The sequence below is a fragment of the Oncorhynchus tshawytscha genome, unplaced genomic scaffold (genome assembly GCF_018296145.1).
Source record: "Oncorhynchus tshawytscha isolate Ot180627B unplaced genomic scaffold, Otsh_v2.0 Un_contig_8142_pilon_pilon, whole genome shotgun sequence".
NCBI classification, from domain to species: Eukaryota; Metazoa; Chordata; class Actinopteri; order Salmoniformes; family Salmonidae; genus Oncorhynchus; species Oncorhynchus tshawytscha.
The window spans coordinates 302,501-325,000 of NW_024609817.1; the positions used below are offsets into that span (position 1 = coordinate 302,501).

Sequence of the window (22,500 nt, forward strand, 5' to 3'; positions counted from 1 at the left end):
GTTCTTCAAGAATCAATGGCTGTATCGTTAATTTGAAGTCCAAAATGGAATGTACAGTGCCTTGCGAAAGTATTCGGCCCCCTTGAACTTTGCAACCTTTTGCCACATTTCAGGCTTCAAACATAAAGATATAAAACTGTATTTTTTTGTGAAGAATCAACAACAAGTGGGACACAATCATGAAGTGGAACGACATTTATTGGATATTTCAAACTTTTTTAACAAATCAAAAACTGAAAAATTGGGCGTGCAAAATTATTCAGCCCCTTTACTTTCAGTGCAGCAAACTCTCTCCAGAAGTTCAGTGAGGATCTCTGAATGATCCAATGTTGACCTAAATGACTAATGATGATAAATACAATCCACCTGTGTGTAATCAAGTCTCCGTATAAATGCACCTGCACTGTGATAGTCTCAGAGGTCCGTTAAAAGCGCAGAGAGCATCATGAAGAACAAGGAACACACCAGGCAGGTCCGAGATACTGTTGTGAAGAAGTTTAAAGCCGGATTTGGATACAAAAAGATTTCCCAAGCTTTAAACATCCCAAGGAGCACTGTGCAAGTGATAATATTGAAATGGAAGGAGTATCAGACCACTGCAAATCTACCAAGACCTGGCCGTCCCTCTAAACTTTCAGCTCATACAAGGAGAAGACTGATCAGAGATGCAGCCAAGAGGCCCATGATCACTCTGGATGAACTGCAGAGATCTACAGCTGAGGTGGGAGACTCTGTCCATAGGACAACAATCAGTCGTATATTGCACAAATCTGGCCTTTATGGAAGAGTGGCAAGAAGAAAGCCATTTCTTAAAGATATCCATAAAAAGTGTTGTTTAAAGTTTGCCACAAGCCACCTGGGAGACACACCAAACATGTGGAAGAAGGTGCTCTGGTCAGATGAAACCAAAATTGAACTTTTTGGCAACAATGCAAAATGTTATGTTTGGCGTAAAAGCAACACAGCTCATCACCCTGAACACACCATCCCCACTATCAAACATGGTGGTGGCAGCATCATGGTTTGGGCCTGCTTTTGGTGATGGTTAAAATTGATGGGAAGATGGATGGAGCCAAATACAGGACCATTCTGGAAGAAAACCTGATGGAGTCTGCAAAAGACCTGAGACTGGGACGGAGATTTGTCTTCCAACAAGACAATGATCCAAAACATAAAGCAAAATCTACAATGGAATGGTTCAAAAATAAACATATCCAGGTGTTAGAATGGCCATGTCAAAGTCCAGACCTGAATCCAATCGAGAATCTTTGGAAAGAACTGAAAACTGCTGTTCCCAAATGCTCTCCATCCAACCTCACTGAGCTCGAGCTGTTTTGCAAGGAGGAATGGGAAAAATTTCAGTCTCTCGATGTGCAAAACTGATAGAGACATACTCCAAGCGACTTACAGCTGTAATCGCAGCAAAAGGTGGCGCTACAAAGTATTAACTTAAGGGGGCTGAATAATTTTGCACGCCCAATTTTTCAGTTTTTGATTTGTTAAAAAAGTTTGAAATATCCAATAAATGTCGTTCCACTTCATGATTGTGTCCCACTTGTTGTTGATTCTTCACAAAAAATACAGTTTTATATCTTTATGTTTGAAGCCTGAAATGTGGCAAAAGGTCGCAAAGTTCAAGGGGGCCGAATACTTTCGCAAGGCACTCTACCAATCCCAGATTGCCCCTTTAAACACAGTTTACCCACCCTGTGGAGTAACCAAAACAGCTTCCTGAAACTTCCTGATAGGGTGCACAAACATTATTCCCAATCACACCAGCACAGTAGCAGCCACACCAGACCTCACCACATGCCACAGAGAGCTGAAGCCACTGTGATGTTACTTGAGCCCATTGATGTGATATTATCTCCTGTCGCGGCTAGCTTTAAAGCAGCCAGTGCTTACATTTCTCTTCAATTAGCCTCTTTGAATAATTCAATATTTTTCTTCAGGGGGGCTGAGAAAGTACAAAGGCGTTAAGATTTGTCTGTTTGCGCTGTGAAACAGAATTTAATTGCCTTAGAAGTTGAGAAGTGACTTACTTTCTCTCTCCCTCCCTCTCTCGCTTCAGGTTGTTTGATAACTCTAATGAAGGTTTTAGGAACTGGGAGTTCATGACTGTTCACTGCTGGGGGGAGAGGGCAGAGGGCCAGTGGATCCTGGAGATCATAGACTCTCCCTCATCTCTACGCAACCCAGAGGTGCTGGGTAAGAAAACACAGCCACAAACAAAGTGATCTCTTCATACTGTGTTTTTATGGAGATTTCTTCTCCTTGTTCTAGGTAAACTGAAAGAGTGGACGCTGGTCCTTTATGGCACCTCGGGGCACCCGTACCAGTCTCACGGGACCCAGCACTCTCGCTCCAGGATGCTTGAGATCCCAACCCCCAGCCGGGACCCCAATGTGCCCGAACCACCCCCGGAGGTCCTCAAGCACCAGGAGGAGGAAGAGGAGGAGTACAGCGGTAGGAGAGGCTCTGCCATAAACTGTTCACTCTGAACTGTTACAACATTGTAGTCCGACAACACAACTCAACCTCCTAACCTCTGTGTGTGTGTGTTTTGTGTGTACCCTTGCGTTTGTGCGTGTGCGTGTGTGTGTGCGTGTGTGTGTGTGTGTGTGTGTGTGTGTGTGTGTGTGTGTGTGTGTGTGTGTGTGTGTGTGTGTGTGTGTGTGTGTGTGTGTGTGTGCGTGTGTGTGTGTGTATTCTCTGTAACCCCTCTCAGGGCCGTGCCACAGTGAGTGTGGGGACCAGGGCTGTGACGGGCCAGATTCTGACCACTGTCTGAACTGTATCCACTACAGCCTGGGCAGCCTCAAGACAGGCAGGTAAACAAACAGACTGGGACCAAAGATACTTTTAACTAACCCAAGATGGAACAATAGAAACTGCTGAATGTTTCATATATAGTATGAGAAAATTTGTGGAATGGCCCGGTCCATCTCACTCCATCTTCTCCCTCTGTCTACCACTGGACTTCCACTCTGGTGAGTGGAAGCCCCCACCGGATGCTTCAGATTTGTGACCCATCTTGGTTTCCTCTTTTAACTGTGCTGTGACTGTGACCATATCGGATTCAAACTCAGTAATTATTTATTGTTCTGTTTCTGCTCAACATCAAGACAGGAAGGCACAATAGCATGTTGAGGAATGAGAGCATGTTGAAGAGTGGGAGCTGTTAGGAGTGTGTATCGGAGGCGAAGTCAGGTGCAGGAGAGCAGAGTGTAGTGAACAGGCACACTTTTTATTCCGGTCAAAATGACAGCACAAAGTAACATATAATGTGCCCAAACACAGAACATAGACAACAAGTAATGCGCGTAACAATATCCACAATATCAAAATACACGTAACACAAACAAGCCTACACAAAGTCATGATGGGAAACAGAGGAATAAATACATATGAATTGATTGGGGAATGAAAACCAGGTGTGCAGGGAACAAGACAAAACAAATGGATACATGAAAAATGGAGTGGGAGCATGTTGAGGAGTGGAAGCATTTTGAAGAGTTGAAGCATGTTGAGGAATGGGAGCATGTTGAGGAAAGGGAGCATGTTGAGGAGTGGGAGCATGTTGAGGAGTGGAAGCATTTTGAAGAGTTGAAGCATGTTGAGGAATGGGAGCATGTTGAGGAATGGGAGCATGTTGAGGAATGGGAGCATGTTGAGGAATGGGAGCATGTTGAGGAATGGGAGCATGTTGAGGAATGGGAGCATGTTGAGGAATGGGAGCATGTTGAGGAATGGGAGCATGTTGAGGAATGGGAGCATGTTGAGGAATGGGAGCATGTTGAGGAATGGGAGCATGTTGAGGAATGGGAGCATGTTGAGGAATGGGAGCATGTTGAGGAATGGGAGCATGTTGAGGAATGGGAGCATGTTGAGGAATGGGAGCATGTTGAGGAATGGGAGCATGTTGAGGAATGGGAGCATGTTGAGGAATGGGAGCATGTTGAGGAATGGGAGCATGTTGAGGAATGGGAGCATGTTGAGGAAGGAATGGGAGCATGTTGAGGAATGGGAGCATGTTGAGGAATGGGAGCATGTTAAGGAATGGGAGCATGTTGAGGAATGGGAGCATGTTGAGGAATGGGAGCATGTTGAGGAATGGGAGCATGTTGAGGAATGGGAGCATGTTGAGGAATGGGAGCATGTTAAGGAATGGGAGCATGTTGAGGAGTGGAAGCATTTTGACTGTGATGATTCCTTTTTCTTATTCAGAAAACCTGTATTACTTCTGTAGCTCTTTATTTTACGGTACAGAATTGACCTGGTATTTACTTCGAAATGATCTGGTATTTACTTAGAAATGATATTGTAAAATGGTAATTACACAATAATACTTTTAAAAAATAAAGGAGAGTCACGCGCTCTAGGAGCTCAGATGCAAAAAAAATGTATGTCCAACGTTTGGACAGACAAGCTGTCTACATCAGGGTATAATGACTAACACTGCGGGATGACTCATTTATATAGTGTCAAAAGACACACAGGTGTCTGTAATCATGGCCAGATGCGGCCTGATATCATTGGTTAATTCTCATATATTAAAATAGCATACAAAAAACATAAATGGATAGCGTACGATCATAGATACAATTTGGCTACATAAGCCTACAAACATGAACAATAGCAAAATCACAATAATCACTAGAATGGCTTCAGATCAAAGTCTACGTTGAGACTGAAGGGAGCGAGGGTCTTTACACAGTAATAACCTAAGAATACTTACTCGTTTATTTGATACTCCAACCAAAGAACACATCGGCACCATTTGGTACCAGGTAGTTACCAATTGTGGGAAAATCTTTGAATGAAATACCAGAAAGTACCATTTGATACCTCTTTATTTCCTAACAAATCTCAGGTCATTTCTGTACCATAAAACAGTGCTACCATAATACTTCTAATAGAAGATTAAAGGAGAGGAATAATGAAGATAATATAGGAATGAATTAGACATGAAATCTACTTGCCCTCTTTTTATGATGTTGTAGTCTTTCTGACTAATTCATTCAACGAGTCTTTTTCCCCATTTACTTGATCTGTTGTTTATGTGAAATTCATTAATCAATGTAATTGATTAGATGAAACAGTAAAATAAACAATTGCCAACTTGCAGAGAGGTTACATTTCACATAATGAACAGATCGAGAATATGGGAAATAGGTCCTTTTGAATGAATAAATCCATTCGTTCATGCATCCATTCATCCATTCATCCATCCATTCATCCATTCATCCATCCATTCATCCATTCATCCATCCATTCATCCATTCATCCATCCATTCATCCATTCATCCATTCATCCATCCATTCATCCATCCATTCATCCATTCATCCATCCATTCATCCATCCATTCATCCATTCATCCATCCATTCATCCATCCATTCATCCATCCATTCATCCATTCATCCATCCATTCATCCATCCATTCATCCATTCCATCCATCCATTCATCCATCCATTCATCCATCCATTCATCCATTCATCCATCCATTCATCCATCCATTCATCCATTCATCCATCCATTCATCCATCCATCCATCCATCCATTCATCCATCCATTCATCCATTCATCCATTCATTCATCCATCCATTCATCCATTCATCCATCCATTCATTCATCCATTCATCCATCCATTCATCCATTCATCCATTCATCCATCCATTCATCCATTCATCCATCCATTCATCCATCCATTCATCCATTCATCCATCCATTCATCCATCCATTCATCCATTCATCCATCCATTCATCCATTCATCCATCCATTCATCCATCCCAGGACTTGTGAAATACAGCAGAGCCAGTCTCTACAAATCGGCTAATGTGTGTTTTACTGTATTATCAACTCAATTTACTGTAATTAGAACTCATCAATCAATCCATGACAGGACGTGTGTGAGCCACTGTCCGCTGGGCTTCTACGATAACTTGGAGGCCAGGAGGTGTCGACGCTGTCACAAGGGCTGTGAGAGGTGTGTGGGACGCACCCCCACCGAGTGTCGCTCCTGTCGCAGGGGGCTCTACTTCAACCCCCTCAACACTACCTGCTCTGAGACCTGCCCTGCTGGGTACTTCGCTGACGACAGTAAGTCAAGTGGAGTTGCTTGAAAAAGTTGTGCCTAACCACAGATCTAGGATCAGTTTCCCCAAACTAACTACAGATCTAGGACATGTTTACTGTAACTCTGCTGCTAGGGATGTTACTGTGAAGAGAAATGGTTAGGAAAATAAAAGAGGTAGAACTTTATAACCACAGATTTAGGAACAGTTTACCCTAACAAACTACCCTAACTAACTGTATCACATCCGGCCGTGATTGGGATTCCCATAGAGCGGGGCACAATTGGTCCAGCGTCGTCCGGGTTTGGCCGGGGTAGGCTGTCATAGTAAAGAAGAATTTGTTCTTAACTGACTTGCCTAGTTAAATAACGGTAAAAAAATATATATCTATATATATATATACAAAAAATATAATTTAAGCTATTAGTGTTGTCTCTCCAAGAAGAAACAATGTACTACTTTACTTTAAGTTGCCCTCATACCTATTTAACTACACGGTAATAGCTGTAGTAATAGCGTTGTATTGACATAGAATCTGCTTAGTAACATAGTAACAGTTAGATTGAGTGTGTGAAGATATTTTCTATAGAAGGAAATAAGGGAATGATTTGTGACTCAAAAGGGTTGATGTGATGAGGTTTTTGCGTGAACACACAACAGGTCAATGTTCAACTCCCACGCTGCCTGTTATCCTGGACGCCAGGGATTAACTGAGTATGGTGGAGTGGGTTCATGTGTTGATTTGTGAATGACACACACGCATGGACGCACACACACACGCACACACACACAGTCGAGCACGCATTGACGTCATCTGTCATAACCTGAGATACCCTCTGACGTACAGAGCACTCACAGAGCCTCTCTCATCTGTTTTTCAGCCATACTGTGTTTGTGTGTGCAGGACCAGATAGGCTGGTCCGTTGTTAGCCCAGTCGGCCTGTCTAACCTTTTTTTTTTTGTTGCACAAAATGATCATCATCTGGCTAATAATGGGGGACTGGTCGGTGTGCAGGCATCATGGAAATAAGTGGGCCTGTGTGTTAGAAATCCCAGGGCCGATCTTTTGTCCCAGTCTGACCGTGTGTGTGTGTGTGTGTGTGTGTGTGTGTGTGTGTGTGTGTGTGTGTGTGTGTGTGTGTGTGTGTGTGTGTGTGTGTGAGAGAGAGTGAAATGGCTGAAACTGGGTTGCAGGCTCATTTACGGAGGTTGTTTTATGCTGTTGGACAGATTATGTTTGGATGGTATTTCCTCTATAAATCCTACAAACTTGCCAGGTCCCAGATACTACACATTTTTAGAAGAGAGAGAGAGAGAGAGAGAGAGAGAGAGAGAGAGAGAGAGAGAGAGAGAGAGAGAGAGAGAGAGAGAGAGAGGAGACAGACAGACAGGGAGAGAGGGAGACAGACAGGGAGACAGACAGACAGGGAGACAGACAGGGAGACAGACAGACAGGGAGACAGGGAGACAGACAGGGAGACAGACAGGGAGCAGAGAGGGAGACAGACAGACAGACAGACAGACAGACAGACAGGGAGACAGACAGGGAGATAGACAGGGAGACAGACAGGGAGACAGACAGGGAGACAGACAGACAGGGAGAGAGGGAGACAGACAGGGAGACAGACAGACAGGGAGACAGGGAGACAGACAGGAGACAGACAGACAGACAGACAGACAGACAGACAGGGAGACAGACAGGGAGACAGACAGGGAGGCAGACAGGGAGGCAGACAGACAGGGAGAGAGGGAGACAAGTCTGTGGCGACCTAAATGACCATAACCGGACAAGAACCTGACACCCTCAGCACACAGGGGGACAAACACCTACCTGGAGGTGACAGCATTCCCTCCCCCATATGCCCCTCAAGGCACAACTATGACAACATAACCAACAAAAACTATACTAAAACTCTTTAACATCATCCTTAGCTCTGGCATCTTCCCCAATATTTGGATCCAAGGACTGATCACCCCAATCCACAAAAGTGGAGACAAATTTGATCCCAATGGGATATGCGTCAACAGAAACCTTGGGAAAATCCTCTGCATTATCATTAACAGCAGACTCGTACATGTCCTCAGTGAAAACAATGTACTGAACAAATGTGAAATTGGCTTTTTACCAAATTATCATACGACAGACCACGTATTCACCCTGCACACCCTAATTGACAAACAAACAAAACAAAAGCAAAGTCTTCTCATGCTTTCACGCCCTGACCTTAGAGATCCTTTTTGTTCTCTATGTTTGGTTAGGTCAGGGTGTGACTCGGGTGGGAAAGTCTATGTTTTCTATTTCTTTGTTTTTGGCCGTGTGTGTGGTTCCCAATCAGAGTCAGCTGTCTATCGTTGTCTCTGATTGGGGATCACATATAAGTTGTCATTTTCCTTTTGGGTTTTGTGGGATCTTGTTTTCTGTTTAGTGTCTGTACCTGACAGAACTGTGCGCTTTCGTTTTCACTTTTGTTATTTTGTTTGAGTGTTTTTTGAAAATAAAATCATGAACACTTTCCACGCTGCGCTTTGGTCCAATCCTTTCCATGAGAGCCGTTACACATGCTTTGTTGATTTCAAAAAAGCCTTCGACTCAATTTGGCATGAGGGTCTATTGGCTATTCAAATTGATGGAAAGTGGTGTTGGGGGAAAAACATATGACACTATAAAATCCATGTAAACAAACAACAAGTGTGCGGTTAAAATAGGTAAAAGCACACACATTTCTTCCCACAGGGCCATGGGGTGAGACAGGGATGCAGCTTAAGCCCCACCCTCTTCAACATATATATCAACGAATTGGGCGGGCACTAGAAAAGTCTGCAGCACCCGGCCTCACCCTACTATTAATCTGAAGTCAAATGTCTACTGTTTGCTGATGATCTGGTGCTTCTGTCACCAACCATGGAGGGCCTACAGCAGCACCTAGATATTCTGCACAGATTCTGTCAGACCTGGGCCCTGACAGTAAATCTCAGTAAGACCAAAATAATGGTGTTCCAAAAAAAGGTCAATTTGCCAGGACCACAAATACAAATTCCATCTAGACACCGTTGTCCTAGAGCAACAAAGCTGTGAACGATCTGAAAGACAAGGCAAGAAGGGCATTCTATGCCATCAAAAGGAACATAAAATTCGACATACCAAAATTAGGATCTGGTTAAAAATACTTGAATCAGTCATAGAACCCATTGCCCTTTATGGTTGTGAGGTCTGGGGTCCGCTCACCAACCAAGAACTCACAAAATGGGACAAACATCAAATTGAGACTCTGCATGCAGAATTCTGCAGAACTCTCCTCCGTGTACAACGTAGAACACCAAATAATGCATGCAGAGCAGAATTAGGCCAATAGCTGCTAATTATCAAAATACAGAAAAGAGCCGTTAAATTCTACAACCACCTAAAAGGAAGCAATTCCCAAACCTTCCATAACAAAGCCATCACCTACAGAGAGATGAACCTGGAGAAGAGTCCCCTAAGCAAGCTGGTCCTGGGGCTCTGTTCACAAACACAAACACACCCTACAGAGCCCCAGGACAGCAGCACAATTAGACCCAACCAAATGATGAGAAAACAAAAAGATAATTACTTGACACATTGGAAAGAATTAACAAAAAACAGAGCAAACTAGAATGCTATTTGGCCCTAAACAGAGAGTACACAGTGGCAGAATACCTGACCACTGTGACTGACCCAAACTTAAGGAAAGCTTTGACTATGTACATACTCAGTGAGCATTGCCTTGCTATTGAGAAAGGCCGCCGTAGGCAGACCTGACTCTCAAGAGGAGACAGGCTATGTGAACACTGCCCATAAAATGAGGTGGAAACTGAGATGCACTTCCTAACCTCCTGCCAAATGTATGTCCATATTAGAGAGACATATTTCCCTCAAATTACACAAATGCACAATGAATTCGAAAACAAACCCAATTTTGATAAACTCCCATATCTACTGGGTGAAATACCACAGTGTGCCATCACAGCAGCAAGATGTGTGACCTGTTTCCACAAGAAAAGGTCAACCAATGAAGACCAAACACCATTGTAAATACAACCCATAGTTATGCTTATTTATTTTCCCTTTTGTACATTAACCATGTGTACATCGTTACAACACTGTATATAGTGGGGCAAAAAAGTATTTAGTCAGCCACCAATTGCGCAAGTTCTCCCACTTAAAAAGATGAGAGAGGCCTGTCATTTTCATCATGGTAGGCTTTGTTACTTTGGTCTCAGCTCTCTGCAGGTCATTCACTAGGTCCCCCGTGTGGTTCTGGTATTTTTGCTCACCATTCTTGTGATCATTTTGACCCCACGGGGTGAGATCTTGCGTGGAGCCCCAGATCGAGGGAGATTATCAGTGGTCTTGTATGTCTTCCATTTCCTAATAATTGCTCCCACAGTTGATTTCTTCAAACCAAGCTGCTTACCTATTGCAGATTCAGTCTTCCCAACCTGGTGTAGGTCTACAATTTTGTTTCTGGTGTCCTTTGACAGCTCTTTGGTCTTGGCCATAGCGGAGTTTGGAGTGTGACTGTTTGAGGTTGTGGACAGGTGTCTTTTATACTGATAACAAGTTCAAACAGGTGCCATTAATACAGGTAACGAGTGGAGGACAGAGGAGCCTCTTAAAGAAGAAGTTACAGGTCTGTGAGAGCCAGAAATCTTGCTTGTTTGTCGATGACCAAATACTTATTTTCCACCATAATTTGCAAATAAATTCATTAAAAATCCTACAATGTGATTTTCTGGATTTTTTTTCTCATTTGGTCTGTCATAGTTGAAGTGTACCTATGATGAAAATTACAGGCCTCTCTCATCTTTTTAAGTGGGAGAACTTGCACAATTGGTGGCTGATTAAATACTTTTTTGCCCCACTGTATATGTATATAATATGACATTTGTAATGTCTTTATTCTTTTGGAATGTCTGTGAGTGTAATGTTTACTGATCATTTTTATAGTTTATTTCACTTTTGTATATTATCTACTTCACTTGCTTTGGCAATGTTAAGATGTGTTTCCCATGCCAATAAAGCCCCTTGAATTGAGAGAGGGAGACTGAGAGAGAGGGAGAGAGAGGGAGAGAGAAAGACAGAAAGAGGGAGACAGAGAGAGAGAGAGAGCGAGAGAGAGACATGTATATACTGTACTCGATATCAGCTACTGTATCTTGCCTATGCTGCTCTGTACCATCACTCATTCATATATCCTTATGTACATATTCTTTATCCCCTTACACTGTGTATAAGACAGTAGTTTTGGAATTGTTAGTTAGATTACTTGTTGGTTATTACTGCATTTTCGGAACTAGAAGCACAAGCATTTCGCTACACTCGCATTAACATCTGCTAACCATGTGTATGTGACAAATAAAATTTGATTTGATTTGATTTGAAAGAAGGAGACAGAAAGAGAGTGAGAGACAGAGACTGAGAGCCTGTGAAAGTTGGTTTGTGTGTTGGTGTGTTTGGTGGTTGAATGAGCAGTCCTCTGAGAACTATACTGAGTTAAAAATGGATAACTATATTTATTTCTCACGCTCCCTTCCCATCTGCCCCCTCTACCTCCCCTCCTTCCCCTTCCTTCCTTCCTTCCTTCCTTCCTTCCTTCCTTCCTTCCTTCCTTCCTTCCTTCCTTCCTTCCTTCCTTCCTTCCTTCCTTCCTTCCTTCCTTCCTTCCTTCCTTCCTTCCTTCCTTCCTCCCCTACTTCCCCTTCCTTCCTTCCTACCTCCCCTCCTTCCCCTTCCTTCCTTCCTCCTCCTCCTTCCCCTTCCTTCCTTCCTTCCTTCCCTCCCTCCCTCCCCCTCCCTCCCTCCCTCCCCCTCCCTCCCTCCCTCCCTCCCTCCCTCTCCCCAGTTCAGAGGAAATGTCTGAGGTGTCATGAGAACTGTATGAAGTGTCTACGGGACTCAGACAGGTGTACTGCCTGTAACAACGGCTACAGGTAAACTACATGTAATCTCTTTAGGGAATGTCACTGATGAAAAATGTCATGTAGAGAACATAAGCGTGTTTTTGTGTGTGTATGTGTGTGTGTGTGTGTGTGTGTGTGTGTGTGTGCAGTCTGGCAGGGATGACCTGTGTACCAGAGTGTGCCAACGGAACCTTCTTTCATCTGGAGGAGATGAAGTGTAGTCCCTGTCACACCTCCTGCTCTACCTGCACAGGTCAGTGTCCCTGTCACACCTCCTGCTCTACCTGCACAGGTCAGTGTCCCTGTCACACCTCCTGCTCTACCTGCACAGGTCCGTGTCCCTGTCACACCTCTTGCTCTACCTGCACAGGTCCGTGTCCCTGTCACACCTCCTGCTCTACCTGCACAGGTCAGTGTCCCTGTCACACCTCCTGCTCTACCTGCAGGTCAGTGTCCCTGTCACACCTCCTGCTCTACCTGCACAGGTCAGTGTCCCTGTCACACCTCCTGTTCTACCTGCACAGGTCAGTGTCCCAGTCACACCTCCTGCTCTACCTGCACAGGTCAGTGTCTCAGTCACACCTCCTGCTCTACCTGCACAGGTCAGTGTCCCTGTCAGACCTCCTGCTCTACCTGCACAGGTCAGTGTCCCTATCACACCTCCCACTCTACCTGCACAGGTCAGTGTCCCTGTCACACCTCCTGCTCTACCTGCACAGGTCAGTGTCCCTGTTAGACCTCCTGCTCTACCTGCACAGGTCAGTGTCCCTATCACACCTCCCACTCTACCTGCACAGGTCAGTGTCCCTGTCACACCTCCTGCTCTACCTGCACAGGTCAGTGTCCCTGTTAGACCTCCTGCTCTACCTGCACAGGTCAGTGTCCCTATCACACCTCCCACTCTACCTGCACAGGTCAGTGTCCCTGTCACACCTCCTGCTCTACCTGCACAGGTCAGTGTCCCTATCACACCTCCCACTCTACCTGCACAGGTCAGTGTCCCTGTCACACCTCCTGCTCTACCTGCACAGGTCAGTGTCCCAGTCACACCTCCTGCTCTACCTGCACAGGTCATTGTCCCTATCACACCTCCCACTCTACCTGCACAGGTCAGTGTCCCTGTCACACCTCCTGCTCTACCTGCACAGGTCAGTGTCCCTGTCACACTTCCTGCTCTACCTGCACAGGTCATTGTCCCTATCACACTCCCACTCTACCTGCACAGGTCAGTGTCCCAGTCACACCTCCTGCTCTACCTGCACAGGTCATTGTCCCTATCACACCTCCCACTCTACCTGCACAGGTCAGTGTCCCTGTCACACCTCCTGCTCTACCTGCACAGGTCAGTGTCCCTGTCACACTTCCTGCTCTACCTGCACAGGTCATTGTCCCTATCACACCTCCCACTCTACCTGCACAGGTCAGTGTCCCTGTCACACCTCCTGCTCTACCTGCACAGGTCAGTGTCCCAGTCACACCTCCTGCTCTACCTGCACAGGTCATTGTCCCTATCACACCTCCCACTCTACCTGCACAGGTCAGTGTCCCAGTCACACCTCCTGCTCTACCTGCACAGGTCAGTGTCCCTGTCACACTTCCTGCTCTTCCTGCACAGGTCATTGTACCAGTCACACCTCCTGCTCTACCTGCACAGGTCAGTGTCCCTATCACACCTCCTGCTCTACCTGCACAGGTCAGTGTCCCTGTCACACCTCCTGCTCTACCTGCACAGGTCAGTGTCCCTGTCAGGTCAGTGTCCCTCCTGCTCTACCTGCACAGGTCAGTGTCCCTGTTAGACCTCCTGCTCTACCTGCACAGGTCAGTGTCCCTGTCACACTTCCTGCTCTACCTGCACAGGTCATTGGTCACCTCCTGCTCTACCTGCACAGGTCAGTGTCCCTGTCACACCTCCTGCTCTACCTGCACAGGTCGATGTCCTCACACCTCCTGTTCTACCTGCACAGGTCAGTGTCCCTGTCACACCTCCTGCTCTACCTGCACAGGTCAGTGTCCCTGTCACACTTCCTGCTCTACCTGCACAGGTCATTGTCCCTATCACACCTCCCACTCTACCTGCACAGGTCAGTGTCCCAGTCACACCTCCTGCTCTACCTGCACAGGTCATTGTCCCTATCACACCTCCCACTCTACCTGCACAGGTCAGTGTCCCTGTCACACCTCCTGCTCTACCTGCACAGGTCAGTGTCCCTGTCACACTTCCTGCTCTACCTGCACAGGTCATTGTCCCTATCACACCTCCCACTCTACCTGCACAGGTCAGTGTCCCTGTCACACCTCCTGCTCTACCTGCACAGGTCAGTGTCCCAGTCACACCTCCTGCTCTACCTGCACAGGTCATTGTCCCTATCACACCTCCCACTCTACCTGCACAGGTCAGTGTCCCAGTCACACCTCCTGCTCTACCTGCACAGGTCAGTGTCCCTGTCACACTTCCTGCTCTTCCTGCACAGGTCATTGTACCAGTCACACCTCCTGCTCTACCTGCACAGGTCAGTGTCCCTATCACACCTCCTGCTCTACCTGCACAGGTCAGTGTCCCTGTCACACCTCCTGCTCTACCTGCACAGGTCAGTGTCCCTGTCACACCTCCTGCTCTACCTGCACAGGTCAGTGTCCCTGTTAGACCTCCTGCTCTACCTGCACAGGTCAGTGTCCCTGTCACACTTCCTGCTCTACCTGCACAGGTCATTGTACCAGTCACACCTCCTGCTCTACCTGCACAGGTCAGTGTCCCTGTCACACCTCCTGCTCTACCTGCACAGGTCGATGTCCGTCACACCTCCTGTTCTACCTGCACAGGTCAGTGTCCCTGTCACACCAGTGTCCTGCTCTCACACCTGCACAGGTCAGTGTCCCTGTCACACCTCCTGCTCTACCTGCACAGGTCGGTGTCCGTCACACCTCCTGCTCTACCTGCACAGGTCGGTGTGTCACACCTCCTGTTCTACCTGCACAGGTCAGTGTCCCTGTCTACCTGCACAGGTCAGTGTCCCTGTCACACCTTCTGCTCTACCTGCACAGGTCGGTGTCCGTCACACCTCCTGCTCTACCTGCACAGGTCGGTGTCCGTCACACCTCCTGCTCTACCTGCACAGGTCAGTGTCCCTGTCACACCTCCTGCTCTACCTGCACAGGTCAGTGTCCCTGTCACACCTCCTGCTCTACCTGCACAGGTCGGTGTCCGTCACACCTCCTGTTCTCATAAAGATAGGAGTAAAAAATATTGGCATCCGTGTTTGCAATCCCCCGGCACTCTCCTCTTGCGAGGGTAATGGCACTGAGCCTTTTTGTAAAATGTTTTAAAAGGATAGATGAAGTGTGTGTGTGTGTGTGTGTGTGTGTGTGTGTGTGTGTGTGTGTGTGTGTGTGTGTGTGTGTGTGTGTGTGTGTGTGTGTGTGTGTGTTGTGTGTGAAGCCACCCCTTATAGGTTCCGTGACAGGTTTCTGGAATGCATTTTTGAGTATTACACTCAATGCCAACAGTAAATGTTAGCATTGTTTCACTCAATGGTCCTCTGAATGTTGAACTATTAATGAATGTCAGGCTCAAATGTCAACGGTCTATATGACCCGTATATGGAGGTCATAGTGTCAGAGTGACCTTGCTGTGTCACACTGTCATACTGGCCTGTTCTGGTGAGAACATCTCCCACACTCCAGCACATACAGTGCTTTCAGAAAGCATTCATCCCCTTGACTTATTCCACATTTTGTTGTGTTACAACCTGAATTTTCTCACCCATCTACACACAATACCGCATAATGACCCCATAATAATAAAACATGTTTTTAAACATGTTTTATTGAAAATTAAATACAGAAATATCTCATTTACATAAGTATTCACACCCCTTCGCTATGACACTCCAAATTGAGCTTAGGTGATCATCCTTGAGATGTCACTTGATTGGAGTCCACCTGTGGCCAATTCAATGGATTGGACATGATTTAGAAAGAAACATACCTGTCTATATAAGGTCCCACAGTTGACAGTCAGAGCAGAAACTATACCATGAAGTCCAAGGAACTGTCTGTAGATCTCTGAGATATAATTGTGATGAGGCATATATCTGGGGAAGGGTAGAAAACCATTTCTAGCGAGTTGAAAGGTTCCAAGAGCACACTGGTTTCCATCACTGGCTGTCTGACCAAGCTAAGTAACCAAGCAAGAAGGACCTTGGTCAGGGAGGTGACTTAGAACCCTACAGAGTTCCTTGGCTTAGATGGGAGAACCTGCCCGAAGGACAACAGTCTCCGCACTTCACCAATCTGGGTTTTATGGGACAGTGGCCAGAAGGAAGCCACTCCTGAGAAAAAGTCACATGACAGCACACCTGGAGTTTGCAAAAAGGCATGTGAAAGACTCTGAGATCGTAAGGCAAAAGATTCTGTGGTCTGATGAGACAAAAATGTACTCTTTTGCATGAATGCACCACGCTACATCTGGAAAAAAACAGGCACAGCTCATCACCTGTCTAACACAATCCCTACCACCTTGCATGGTGGTGGCAGCATCATACTATGGGGATGCTTTTCAGCGGCATGAACTGGGAGACTGGTGAAGAGCCAAATACAGGCAAATCCTTGAACTGGGAGACTGGACTGGTGAAGAGCCAAATACAGGCAAATCCTTGAACTGGGAGACTTGGTGAAGAGCCAAATACAGGCAAATCCTTGAACTGGGAGACTGGACTGGTGAAGAGCCAAATACAGGCAAATCCTTGAACTGGGAGACTTGGTGAAGAGCCAAATACAGGCAAATCCTTGAACTGGGAGACTGGTGAAGAGCCAAATACAGGCAAATCCTTGAACTGGGAGACTGGTGAAGAGCCAAATACAGGCAAATCCTTGAACTGGGAGACTGGTGAACTGGGAGACTGGGAGTGAAGAGCCAAATACAGGCAAATCCTTGAACTGGGAGACTGGTGAAGAGCCAAATACAGGCAAATCCTTGAACTGGGAGACTGGTGAAGAGCCAAATACAGGCAAATCCTTGAACTGGGAGACTGGTGAAGAGCCAAATACAGGCAAATCCTTGAACTGGGAGACTGGTGAAGAGCCAAATACAGGCAAATCCTTGAACTGGGAGACTGGTGAAGAGCCAAATACAGGCAAATCCTTGAACTGGGAGACTGGTGAAGAGCCAAATACAGGCAAATCCTTGAACTGGGAGACTGGGGAAGAGCCAAATACAGGCAAATCCTTGAACTGGGAGACTGGTGAAGAGCCAAATACAGGCAAATCCTTGAACTGGGAGACTGGTGAAGAGCCAAATACAGGCAAATCCTTGAACTGGGAGACTGGTGAAGAGCCAAATATAGGCAAATCCTTGAACTGGGAGACTGGTGAAGAGCCAAATACAGGCAAATCCTTGAACTGGGAGACTGGTGAAGAGCCAAATACAGGCAAAGCTGATACAGATAAACCCAAGACGACTCAAAGCTGATACAGACATACCCAAGACGACTCAAAGCTGATACAGACATACCCAAGACGACTCAAAGCTGATACAGACAAACCCAAGACGACTCAAAGCTGATACAGACAAACCCAAGACGACTCAAAGCTGATACAGACAAACCCAAGACGACTCAAAGCTGATACAGACAAACCCAAGATGACTCAAAGCTGATACAGACAAACCCAAGACGACTCAAAGCTGATACAGACACACCCAATACGACTCACAGCTGTAATCGCCACCAAAGGTGCTTCTACAAAGTGTTGACTCAGGGATGTGAAAAGTCATGTAAATTAGATATTTATGTATTTAATTTAATACATTTGCAAAAATGTCTAAAATCATATTTTCACTTTGTTATTATGGGGTTTTGTGTGTAGATGGGTGAGGAAAAAATCTATTCAATCAATTTTGATTTCAGGCTACAAAATGTTGAATAAGTCAAGAGGTTTATACGTTCTGAAGGCACTGTCATTTGCCAAGTTTCAGCCTCCTGGCAGAGACACTTGTGTGCGTGGTCAAAGACCTCTATTTTCATGTCATCCAACAAATATAAATGTCTGGAGTTTGCTAAACGGCACTGGCACTTGGATTGGAACCTGTGCTATGGTCCGAAGACATGACAATACCATCATTTCACAACAAATTATAACTTAATTTGCCAACTAAAAGGTTGCTTGCCAGTTCTGCTTATCGTGATCATTACTTTCGGCACGGCGTCGACATCTCACGTCTGTGATCTACATGGGTGTCAGATTTAAGTCAATTCGCTCATTGATTTACATGAATTAAATGGGCCCCTAATTATGAGCGCTGTGTCCTGGGGTTAGGCCGTCGGCCGCAGTTGACATTTAGCTGGCGAAGCTCTGCCGTTGCCCTGAGACAGTAGTATTGACAGACAGAGCCAGACGTGCTGTGGGGAGAGAAAGCTGAGGGATTAGATTGTGTGTGTGCACATGTGTGCGTGCTTGTGTGCATGTCTGTGGAACAAGTGAACTTAGCTTCAAAACACCCAGGAGAGAGAGACGCTTATTGCTGTAGTAGAGGAGCTGAATTAGTGGTTCACCTCTCAACCAAGGCCCTAGCACTGATTGTAATGAGAGAGAGAGAAAGAGGGGGTACATTAAAGGGACTGTTCATCCCCAAAACAAGCCAGACATTTTCCTAAAGGCGTGTATCTGACTACAATTCCAAATAAATTGCATCAATTTCTTATATGTTGTTATTGGCAATTGGGATTAGGAAAGGTATCATCATTTAGAGTGCGGTCGGACCACCATTGCATTTGATGTCTTACTTTTGGTCTACGCACCACCGCATGTTCAGGGGACAGACGTTTAAAGTACTTTGAACCAGGAACGGACTGGGACCAGAAATCAGCCCAGGAATTTCTTACCCACCAGACAATTTGTTTCCTTGAGGACCATATTATTAACCAAATAATGATACAACTCACCCCACTGGGCTAAAGATGGACCCGTCCTTTTCTGTTTGGAACTGTTGCTGTGTGTTGTTGCAGGTCCAGGTAAGGAGGAGTGTATCCAGTGTGCCAGAGATCACCTGCAGCAAGAGTGGAGGTGTGTTCAGACCTGCGCCCCAGGATACTACTCAACAGAGGATGCTGGCTACCACCAGGGGATGTGTCACAAGTGAGTGACCCCATCATCAGGCTTAATTGTATTTCATTCATTTAGCAGACACTCTTAGCCAGAGCGACTTACAGTATTGAGTCCATACATTCTGGTCCCTTTTGGGAATTGAACCCACAACCCTGGCGTTGCAAGTGCCATGCTCTACTAACTACACTGTGGATTTCAAAGCCCGCTCTTTTAAATCTTAACTGTAGGGCAGAAATTCTAAACGTTAAGCTATATGCTGAAAATCGAGTGGGAGATTTTCCTGCACCTGCAATAGGCTTCCATTCAAGTCCCTTTTTTAGGCGCTGTGAAACCAGACGGTTTGACAGAGAGAGAGCCGGCTAGAGGACAAGATTCTATTTCCTTCTCTTTTGCCTCTTGAGCCTCCTACGGGCCTGGGCCAGAGGATTCAGCCCCTGCATTAATCTGGCCATAGCATTTTAAGAGATATACAGTACCCTTCTAACACTATTGGGCCAACCCAAACTGTACTGCACTGGATATTTGGATATTTTCTTTTCAAATTGTCCTGTCCAGCACTGTTCCAGTGGATCCAAGTATGGTGGATGTGTAACAGGCTACAGTACAGCTTGGCTCGGCTCTGTAGGGTGAAAAGTGCCAAACAGGAGTCAGTTTTCCATACAGAATTTCTATTGCTTTTTAGTCCAAGACAATGCTTAATTTCCGGAAAATCAGTTGTCAGTTATAAAATCACAATTAAGCCTTAGTTAAACTCCAAATGATTCATCTACTTCTCTTAAAAGTAGTCTAAACTCCAGCTGAGTTCATATTCTGTACCCTCTGTGGCAAAGATTAGCAGCCTCTAATTAGATAGAATTAGATGGTGCCAATCTTTCCTATTCATGTGGGATTAAGGCGTAAAGAAATCTCTAAACTACCTTCAACATCAGCGCTCCTCTTAAAGAAATCTCTAAACTACCTTCAACATCAGCGCTCCTCTTAAAGAAATCTCTAAACTACCTTCAACATCAGCGCTCCTCTTAAAGAAATCTCTAAACTAATTTCAACATCAGCGCTCCTCTTAAAGAAATCTCTAAACTACATTCAACATCAGCGCTCCTCTTAAAGAAATCTCTAAACTACCTTCAACATCAGCGCTTCTCTTAAAGAAATCTCTAAACTACCTTCAACATCAGCGCTCCTCTTAAAGAAATCTCTAAACTACCTTCAACATCAGCGCTCCTCTTAAAGAAATCTCTAAACTACATTCAACATCAGCGCTCCTCTTAAAGAAATCTCTAAACTACCTTCAACATCAGCGCTCCTCTTAAAGAAATCTCTAAACTACCTTCAACATCAGCGCTCCTCTTAAAGAAATCTCTAAACTACATTCAACATCAGCGCTCCTCTTAAAGAAATCTCTAAACTACATTCAACATCAGCGCTCCTCTTAAAGAAATCTCTAAACTACCTTCAACATCAGCGCTCCTCTTAAAGAAATCTCTAAACTACCTTCAACATCAGCGCTCCTCTTAAAGAAATCTCTAAACTACATTCAACATCAGCGCTCCTCTTAAAGAAATCTCTAAACTACCTTCAACATCAGCGCTCCTCTTAAAGAAATCTCTAAACTACATTCAACATCAGCGCTCCTCTTAAAGAAATCTCTAAACTACATTCAACATCAGCGCTCCTCTTAAAGAAATCTCTAAACTACCTTCAACATCAGCGCTCCTCTTAAAGAAATCTCTAAACTACCTTCAACATCAGCGCTCCTCTTAAAGAAATCTCTAAACTACCTTCAACATCAGCGCTTCTCTTAAAGAAATCTCTAAACTACCTTCAACATCAGCGCTCCTCTTAAAGAAATCTCTAAACTACCTTCAACATCAGCGCTCCTCTTAAAGAAATCTCTAAACTACATTCAACAACAGCGCTCCTCTTAAAGAAATCTCTAAACTACCTTCAACATCAACGCTTCTCTTAAAGAAATCTCTAAACTACATTCAACATCAGCGCTTCTCTTACTCTCTCTATTTCTTTTCACTTTCATTTTCTATTTCCACTTGTCTCGCTCTCCTTTCTCTCTCCCTTCTCTCTAACTTCCTTCTCTCTCTCTTCTCTGTCCCTTCTCTCTCCCTTCTTTCTCTCCTCTCTGTCCCTTCTCCCTCCCTTCTCCCTCATTCCCTTTTCTCCCTCCCTTCTCTCTAACTCCCTTCTCTCTCTCCTCTCTGTCCCTTCTCCCTCCCTCCTTTCTCCCTCCCTTCTCTCCCCCTTCTCTCCCTCCCTTCTCTCTCCCTTCTCTCTAACTCCCTTCTCTCTCTCCTCTCTCTCCTCTCTCTCCCTTCTCCCTCCCTTCTCTCTCCCTTCTCTCTAACACCCTTCTCTCTCTCCTCTCTGTCCCTTCTCCCTCCCTTCTCTCTAACTCCATTCTCCCTCTCCCCTCTTCCTTCTCTCTCCTCTAACTCCCTTCTCTCTCTCCTCTCTGTCCCTTCTCCTTCCCTTCTCTCTAACTCCCTTCTCTCTCACCTCTCTTTCACCTTTCTTCTGTTGGAGACTGACTCAGTACCATCGACCATCTGGGTCTCATTAATTGGTATGTCTCTCGCTGTCTCGCTTTCTCTCTCCCTTTCTCTCTTGCTCTCTCTCTCAAATAATTTGTTCCAAACACCTAGCCTTAGACAACAAGGCGCAATGAAAGTTCCAGAGAGATCCGTAACAATACCCCCCCCGACACGCTGAACTAGCACACCGGTCTTGAGGGCGATCACAGGAACGCAGTGCGGGTCGATCAGGACCTGATGCAGCTGCCGAAGTTGCGTCGTCGTCGGACGGCTGCACTATATCCTCCTGTTTGTTCTCCCTCTGCTCCACTATATCCTCCTGTTTCTTCTCCCTCTGCTCCACTATATCCTCCTGTTTGTTCTCCCTCTGCTCCACTATATCCTCCTGTTTGTTCTCCCTCTGCTCCACTATATCCTCCTGTTTCTTCTCCCTCTGCTCCACTATATCCTCCTGTTTGTTCTCCCTCTGCTCCACTATATCCTCCTGTTTGTTCTCCCTCTGCTCCACTATATCCTCCTGTTTCTTCTCCCTCTGCTCCACTATATCCTCCTGTTTGTTCTCCCTCTGCTCCACTATATCCTCCTGTTTGTTCTCCCTCTGCTCCACTATATCCTCCTGTTTATTCTCCCTTTGCTCCACTATATCCTTCTGTTTATTCTCCCTCTGCTCCACTATATCCTTCTGTCTGTTCTCCCTCTGCTCCTCCTCCCTCTGCTCCACTATATCCTTCTGTCTGTTCTCCCTCTGCGCCACTATATCCTTCTGTTTATTCTCCCTCTGCTCCACTATATCCTCTGTTCTCCCTCTCCACTATATCCTTCTGTTTATTCTCCCTCTGCTCCACTATATCCTTCTGTT

At 45.6% G+C, this 22,500-nt stretch overlaps 1 protein-coding gene across 4 annotated transcripts in view; it reads left to right on the plus strand.

The window, feature by feature from the left end:
• Window positions 1–22,500, plus strand: part of pcsk6 (proprotein convertase subtilisin/kexin type 6) — a 105,007-nt gene that overhangs the window by 67,932 nt on the left and 14,575 nt on the right. For 2 of the 4 annotated variants that reach the window (XM_042318811.1, XM_042318812.1), the window contains exons 13-19: window positions 2,072–2,208; window positions 2,284–2,466; window positions 2,729–2,831; window positions 5,907–6,103; window positions 11,940–12,027; window positions 12,147–12,406; window positions 18,999–19,128. In XM_042318811.1, the coding sequence (XP_042174745.1) occupies window positions 2,072–2,208; window positions 2,284–2,466; window positions 2,729–2,831; window positions 5,907–6,103; window positions 11,940–12,027; window positions 12,147–12,406; window positions 18,999–19,128 (1,098 nt within the window). The remainder of the gene's footprint in view (window positions 1–2,071; window positions 2,209–2,283; window positions 2,467–2,728; window positions 2,832–5,906; window positions 6,104–11,939; window positions 12,028–12,146; window positions 12,407–18,998; window positions 19,129–22,500) is intronic. The other 2 variants (XM_042318813.1, XM_042318814.1) reach the window with 1 other exon arrangement.